This window comes from Elephantulus edwardii, unplaced genomic scaffold (genome assembly GCF_000299155.1).
Source record: "Elephantulus edwardii isolate Elephantulus edwardi_28Jun2011 unplaced genomic scaffold, EleEdw1.0 scaffold00062, whole genome shotgun sequence".
Taxonomy (NCBI): Eukaryota; Metazoa; Chordata; class Mammalia; order Macroscelidea; family Macroscelididae; genus Elephantulus; species Elephantulus edwardii.
The window spans coordinates 7322272-7330722 of record NW_006399812.1 but is presented as its reverse complement, the minus strand read 5'-3'; the positions used below and the strand labels follow the sequence as shown (position 1 = coordinate 7330722).

The 8451-nt window shown below is 37.8% G+C and overlaps 1 protein-coding gene across 1 annotated transcript in view; it reads right to left on the bottom strand.

Moving 5' to 3' along the window:
- The window catches only part of NETO2 (neuropilin (NRP) and tolloid (TLL)-like 2), a 44951-nt gene that overhangs the window by 35224 nt on the left and 1276 nt on the right, over positions 1–8451 (bottom strand). Inside the window, exons 2-3 of the mRNA XM_006887817.1 lie at positions 4611–4751; positions 2746–2994 (exon numbers count right to left, since the gene is read on the bottom strand). Of these exons, the coding sequence (XP_006887879.1) occupies positions 2746–2818 (73 nt within the window). The 5' untranslated portion in view covers positions 2819–2994; positions 4611–4751. The remainder of the gene's footprint in view (positions 1–2745; positions 2995–4610; positions 4752–8451) is intronic.

The following is an 8451-nucleotide window of genomic DNA, read 5'->3' as shown; positions in this document are numbered from 1 at the left end:
GGCACAGCATCTGGTGGATTCGAACCATGTACCTCTGGGATTGCAGTGCAGCTTCTTGCTGGTTATACATTTTATCTAAAGTCATACTCTTTTAAGTTTTATCTGGTTAACTCTATGGAGAAGTCTACTATTAGTGAGAAATTCGTGTCCTTCTTTTGTTTTTAATTTTTTAAATTAATTTTAATGAAAGTTTACAGAAACTTTGGATTTTCATTCATTCACTGTTGCACTGTTCTCCTTGCCCAACCTCCCCCACAGTTCGCTCCTCTTTGAAAAGAAATTCTTTGATTGTTTATACGATCCCTCCCATCAAGTCCACTTCACTATGCAGCCTTTGTTTTGAAAAGTAAAAGAAAAATTCTTTCATTGTTATACAATCCGTCTCCCCAAGTCCACTCCACTATGCAACCTTCATTCTGCTGTCATAACAATAATGCCTAATGATATATCCCTTTTAAACAGTTCTCTCCCTCATCTGTTTTAATGCAGTATACATAATGTATCCTACCTTTCTCAGTTTCCCCCAACCCCAATGTCAGTTTCGTTTTACAACAGTGGCACTATGCAGTATTTGTCCTTTTGTGACAGAGATATTTCACTCAGCATTTTAAATAATATTTCATGAGTTCCTAAATGAACATTTCTACACTACTGGTAATATTTGTGGAGGTGGGGGTTATTATGTCCTTGAAGTAACTGAGAGAATTCTGGTAACTTCAATACAATTGTGCTAATTGAGAAATAGCTACCATCTAATAATAATATCCTAAAATTGTTGCCTAGTTATGAAGAAATTCTCATTTTTCTTTCCAAAGCTATTTTAAATTTTTGTTTGACATTTCTTGGCAAGAGCTGAAGTGTCTATTAACTGTCACTTTTCTAAAAAAACTAGGTTTTCTTTATTAAGTTAAAAAAGAAGTTTCTGAGTCTTATTCCAAACTAAGCTCATATTTAAAAGACAGTATTTTTTGAAAATTTCTTTTTGCCATTGAAGCTATATTTAAAAATTTCCATAAAGGGTTTACTAACAAAGAAAACAAATTTAAAGTTGTTCAGGCATTAAAAGATGGTAATAAGGTTTATAAACAGTATGATTCCAATTTTACATTTATTTAGAAAAATATTTTAAATACATAGAGAAAAATATTTGGAAGAATAAACATAGAAATGTTAACAATGTTGTTGTTGTTGTTGTTAGGTGCCATCGAGTTGAGTATGACCCATAGCGACCCTATGTACAATAGACCTGAACCCTGTCCTATTCTGTGCCATCCTCACACTTCCTGACACAGTGAAGCCCACTGTGGCAGTCCCTGTGACAATCCACCTGGCTAAGGGTCTTCCACTCCTCTGCCGACTCTCTACCTTCCCTAGCATCATGTCCCTCTCCAAGGAATAGCTTCTCCTAGCAACACGCCCGAAGTATGTGAGGCAAAGCCTCGTCACCTTTGCCTCCACAGAGCACTCTGGCTGCATTCTCTCCAAAACATACTTATTTGTTCTTTTGACCGTCTATCGGAAGTTTAGAGTTCTTCACGTTGTTAACAATGAGTCTATAAATAAAGGGCGGGATTATGGATACTTTTAAAAATTTCAACCTGTTTGAATTTTTAAGATTATAAAGCTCCCTACATATAATTATTATATGAAGTTATTTTTAATTTTAATATTCTTAAGAATAGAAAAATAATGTGACATTATTGCTCCATCAATGAGATAAACAGGTACATCAAATTCTTGTTGGAAAATACTCAAAACACTTTCATACAACCCAAAGACAGAAAAAATGGGCTCAAAAGTAGACCCTCAAAATGTATGTCCATGGATCCTTGGAATCTGTGAACATTACCTTACATAGTGGAGTGAGTATCATGTTACATGACAAAAATATATGATTAACTATTTTTAGGAGACAAGGAGAGACTGAGATAATGATGTGAAGATGAAGGCAGAATTGGGAGTGGTCCACTTACAGGCCAGGGAATGTGAGGGCGGCCACTGGAAGAGAGCAGCCATTGGCAGCTAGGAGAGGGAGGCAGATTTCTCCCAGAAGGCCTGGAGGGAATATAGTACTGCTGGATTTCGGACATCTGGTCTCCACTGTTTAAAACTGTAAACTGTTTAAAACAATAGTTTTAAACCACCACCAAGTCTTTGGCAGTCTCAGGAAATAAACACAGCTGGTACTCTAGTGCTAATAGGTGGCAGGGAAAGGACTGAAAAACCCAGAATTTTTTGGCTTTCAAGTGCAGACCAGTATTGTTCAGTATTTTTTAGATTATTCAAACTCAATCACTCCAGTGAGGAAAATCAGCTCAATTTTTTATAAGAAATGTTTGCTACATTTCTAAAAATGCATTTTTTTATCTTGATGTTTCAGCCTTGTGTAAGTTATATATCAAGTTGTAACTTCAAGTATTATTGTTGTAATTCTAGTTTTGGGTTCATTTTTAGTTTACTGATAAACAAATTTCCCTTGGACATTGCTTATTTCTTTAAAGCCTGACTTCATTAATCTGACTAAATTCTGTTTTTTAACCTTAAGGAAGGACTGTCTGAAAGGAATGGATACTTAGGCACTATATGTATGACAATTAACCATCTGGAGGAAGAGGTGCACTACAAAATGAACTAGAGGAGGGGGTATGAAGTGGAACCTTTCTGTAAACTTTTGTTAAAATCCCAATGTAAAAAAAATTACAGTGTGAGATTCTTAACCAACTAAAAATGCAATTTAACCTTTACCTGGAATAAACGAGTATTTGGCACGAAATCCCAGTCCTTCTAGTTCTTCATCAGAACTAAACTTAATCCACATGAATCTCCCCGTTGATCTAATTAATGGAGGACTTTTCACACCACAGTAACGGTCTATAAGTGGAGAAAAACCAAAAGGCCCGTCCCGAACTTCCAAGTGATCAAACCGACATTCAAATGAAGGTTCGATGTAATAATGTTCATCAAAAGTCAATTCTATTCGTTGCCTTGGAGCAGCTAGAAAGTAGAGCAAATATATAAAGATTTTCAGAGTCTTTTTCTTATTTTTTTGAAATCAAGACAGCACAAATTTTAGACTATAAATGTACTAATAGAAATGATACAAACAAAACCAGCAAAAAAACAGCCCAAACTGTTCTTTTACTATTTACTATATATAGATAAGGATGGAATTAAACGTTATATAAAAAAAGTGAGAAAAATATTATACTTTACATTAATGGTAACGTTAAACTTCATAAAACTATGGTAATCTTTTCCTTCAGCATTTCTGCCAAATGTGGGATGTTCGTAAGTTTAAAAAAGCTTCTGATGCATACATCCTGATGCACTGGGCTGCATTAGCAGATTTAAACTAATTTTAGGAAATTCATAGTTCTTACAAAATTTCAACTGTTCATGTGTCTAATACATAAGAATATTTTCAATTGTTTTTTTTTTTTAGAATATTTTCAATTGTTGTTATGGGTCGTCGAGTCCACTCTGCCTGATAGTGACCCTACTCACAATAGCCCTGAACCTTGCCCTACCCTGAGCCCATCTCAGTGTGTCTGACATACTTGCCCCCCAAACCCCAGTCACTGTGTCAATCCACTTCATCCAAGGTCTTCCTTCCTGCACCATCCTTCCACCCTTCCAACCCTGATGTCCTTCTTTAAGGAACAGTCTCTCCAGGAAGCATGCCTAAATTATGTACAAGCTTTAAAATCCTTGCCTCCAAGGAACAGCCTGAATATGTTCAATATTCTTCTCCAGCACCACAACTCAAAGGCATCGATTCTTCTTCGGTCATCCTTCTTCATTGTCCAGCTCTCTGACGCATAGCACATTAACTGTGAAGACCATGTACTGAATCAGGTGCACCTCAGTCTCCAGGCTGACATCCTTGCTCTTTGGCACTCTGGAGAGGTTGCTGACAGTAGACTTTCCTAATCTAATTTGTCTTTTGTTTTCTTGACTGCTGGTGCCTAGAGTGTTAATTGTGGAACCATGCAATCTATCATGATATTGTCAAATGGCCCAGTGGTGAGAACCTTTGTTTTCTTGATGTTGAACTTTAATCCATTTTGGAGACTGCAGTCTTTGACCTTCTGCAGCAAATGGTTCAGGTCCTCCTCAGTCTTAGTAAGCAAGGTGTGTCACCTGTATAATGCAGGCTGTTTATGAACCTTCCTCCAATTCTGATGCCACATTCCTCTTCATAAAGTCCAGCCTCTTGAGTGATCTGTTCTGCATATAGACGGAAAAGTTATGGAGATAGGACACATCCCTGACACACTTCTTTCCTGATTTTGAACCCAGCAGTGTTTCCTTGCTCTGTTCTGATGACTGCCCCCTGGTCCAAAAACAGGTTTCATATGAGCACAATCAAGTGCTCTGGGATTCTGACTCTTCTCAAGGTTAGCTACAATTTGTTGGGATCCACGCAGTCAACTGCCTTTGCATTATCAATGAAACACAGACAGACATTCCTCTGGTATTTTTAATTCTTAGTGTAATTTGAATACATATTTACGTTTCATTCAAATAAGTTTACCAGAACATCTTACCAATCTATTTGATTTTATAAGGAAGCAAAAGTTCATTCAATGAAAGACAAATTTGTTAAATACCTTCCAAAATGTAGATACATTCCTTGTTTGGTGGATACGAGTCTGGGTAATTTGGGGAAGCAAAATGACCTCCATTGCTGGTTCGAATCCAAATGCCACACTGTGTTGCAGGAATGTGTTTGATACCAATATTTTGTCCATCTTAGGTAAAAACAGAATTTAAAACATTCATGACAAAATAGCATTCTTCTCTTCTCAACAATTTCCCTAAACAACTGTCTACTCTACATTCTACATTAAGAGATATTTTTTGCTAAGAACCTCTGTCACATTTAATATAATAAATACAATACGGGTTGACTTGCAATAAGACAAGTAATTTCCAACTAGAGCCAAATTTATCATGTAGAGGATAGGAAAATAAAATGCTCAGCTTTTACAAGAGCAAAACTATGCAGCAACATTGGGTTATTCAATAAAAGTAACACAAAAATAAAAGAATCCTTCCTTAAACAATTGCTTCCTTTGCCATGAGAACTGGGTGGCATCCAGCTACCATTATGGAGTATCTTGATCAAAGAGTATAAAGAAAATCCTTAGTCAAAGGAGGAAAGTGTAGTAGAAAAAAATGTCATGAATTTCACACTCTGGAGCTAAAGAGGGTAGATGAATCACTGAAACTATTCCTTTATTATAATTTAAAAATCCAAAATCAAATGTGACCCCTGGAGTCTTCTTAAAACAAATTAGTAATTTAGTTTACCTAGTAAATAGTATCTTCCTTAAGCATTAAACTCTTTTTTAAAATATATATACAGTATCAATGCAATTAACAGTAACTCCATACATAGGAACCTCAGAGGATGACTCATTTATGCTAATTAATAGACAGGCACTGCTCAAGAAAGGAAAATGAGAATGGATGTCCAACTTGAATGTAACCAATGCCAATGAACGGTACATGCAGAAACAGGTAAACTGGTCCAAAGTTTGCTAAGTATATTTTCAACAACAAAATAAAATTGAAAAACAAATATATCAAATTCAGGAATTTATTTTTACCATCTCTTTACGTAGTTTAACAAAAAAATGCCAAATAAGAATCAAATATTACAGGAGGATTTTAACTAAAGAATATAAAGAGAATACATTTATTCTGTTCATTCCTGAAACCTCACCATACTGAAGGGACTTTGGTTTGGTGTGGGTTTTTTTGTTTTGGGTTTGTTTTTTTTTTTAAGGCATAATCCCTAAGCACACACATAAAGAAATAATGACTATTTCAATTAGGTTCTTAAAAACACTGACTAAAAGTCTGTTTAGAATGTGAGTGCTGATACCCTCTATAGGGAGTGGAGCTAACCCAGAGGCCATTCCCCTGGCAAGTTTCGAATCCATGTGAGGGAAAAGAAGAGCAATCTCTTTCCATGCAATTCACAGCCTAAGAAAACTGCTGGAGGGTCAGCTCTGGGCTGATTCTGACTTAGTAACAATGAGTGAGTGATAGCTTCTTTTACTCTAGAAATCTACACAGCTGTTTCCTTATCCCCACACTGTTGTTATTTCTTTGGAGGAGGGAGAGTCAGTGTGCTCCTTAGAAGAAAGAATGGTGAGACCTGGACTCACACATCTCCTGAATAAGATCTGAGTAGCTAGAGACACGCAGTCTTTGCCTGGCAGTGTAACATGCTAAGTAAGGCGATGCCACCGGAATCATCAAGAGGGGTCAATCTCTGGAGAAAGACATCATGCTCTGGAAAGTAGAGGCTGAATGAAAAAGCGGAAGACCCTCAATGAGATGGACAGAGCGACTGCAAAAATGGCAGATGCTGTGAGGGTGGCACAGGATAGGGCCTTCTTCATACACTGGGTAGCTGTGAGTAGAAGTTAGAACCTAAAGATTATAAAATACAGATTTTTAAATTACGGAATATTATGGGTCACTGGTGACTCACCAGCATATAACACCACAAAACATGCACAAATGAGGTTGAAAACAGGTAAATTCACTGAACAGTATTAACATAATGAATAAAACTTCCAGCCCTTTCTCCTCACTGAGATCTGCAAAGGAAAAATTTTTCTCTGTGACATCAAATCAGAAAAAAAAAAAAGACTCAAAGATATAGACTGAAGGATCCACTAAAAATAGGCTGCTAAACTGTGGAGGGCCACAGTACACAGGCACTCCCGATACCTGCTAAAAACTGATGAGCTTTTTAGTGTCCCTCATCCTAAATATGAACAGACATCTCGAGATCACCAGAAAGCAGAGGAAAGCGCTCTCTCACTCTCTCTCTCCCTCCCTCCCCCTGGTGGCCACTGTAATCCTGAAGGTTCAAATCCACTAGCTGCTCCACAGGATAAAGACGGGCAATCTCCTCCCATGCGATTAACTGCAGCTACGGGTCAGTTCTAACTTGGCAGTACACAACAACAACATATATAAAGAAAATGGAAATTCATTACCATCAAATCAGAACTGACTCCTAGGACATGCTCCAGTAGGTTTTCAGGAGTCTGTAAATAGCACAGGAAAAGATGGTCCATCTTCCTTCTGGGGGGCCACTGGGGAGTTCAAACTGCCAGAGAGGCATCACCATTGAATCAGCAGAGCAACTGCCCAAGGACTACACCACCAGAGCTCCCAATATGAGACAGAAGGACAGTAAAGGTACTTGTATACTGTTGACACTGGAAAGTAGGAAAGACCTCAACTTCCATAATTGTTCTTAGGTACCATCATGCTGAGTACAACTCATAGAGATCCGAATCCTGTTCTCTCCTGTGCCATCCTCATCATCTCAGACATACTTGAGTCCTCTACTGCACTCACTGCATTTATCAATCTCACTGATGGTCTTCCTCTCCTTCACAGATCCTCCACCTTTCCAAACATGACGTCCCCTTTCAAGGAACAGCTTCTTCTAACAACATAGCCAAAGTATGAGAGATGAAGTTTTGCCAGCTTTGCCTCCAAGGAGCATCCTGGCCACACTTTTTCCAAGACGTCTGTTTGTTCTTTTGGCAGTCCATAAGATGTTCCGTACTCTTCTCCAACATCACAACCCAAAAGGCATCAATTCTTTTTCTACCATCCTTATTCACCATCTGGCTCTTAGATACGTAACAAGTGATTGAAAAGATCATGGCCTGAATCAGGTGCACTGTAGTCTTCAGACTGGTATCATTGCTCTTTAGTATCTTGGAGAGATTCCTGACAAACAACTTTCCCAATGCAATATGTCTGCTGGTCTCCCTACTGCTGGTACCAAGGGTGTGGATTGCTGATTCAAGCAAGATGAAATAATTGACAACCTCAGTCCTTTCTGCATCTGATTATGTTTCCTATTGGCACAGTGGTGAGGAATTTTGTCCTCTTGGTGTTGACCTGTATTCCACATTGAAGGTTGTAGTCCTTGATCTTCTGCAGCAATTGTTTCAAGTCTTCACTTTCAGCAGGCAATGCTGTGTCACCTGCCTAATGCAGGTTGCTGATGAGTCTCTCACTGATCCTGATGCAAGCAAAAGTTCATTATAAAGACAGAGTAGAAAGGATAAAAAACAATACGGATGTCAGAAGACATATAAAAATTGCATCAGAGCATGGATAAGTCAAAACAAAGGGAAGAGATGCCAAAGCAAAAGAGTAGAATAGAAGCTTTCAAACGGCAGCTTGAGAAGACAAAGTAAAATATTATAACACAATGTGCAAAGAGCTCGAGTAAAAAAATCAAAAGGGACAAACTTGCTTGGCATTTCTTAAGCTAAAGGAACTGAAGAACAAATTAAATTCAAGCCTCAAGTTGCAATACTAAGAGATGCTATGGGCAAGATCTTGAATGATCCAGGAAGCATCATAAGGAGATGGAAGGCATACACAACATCACCGTACCTAAAA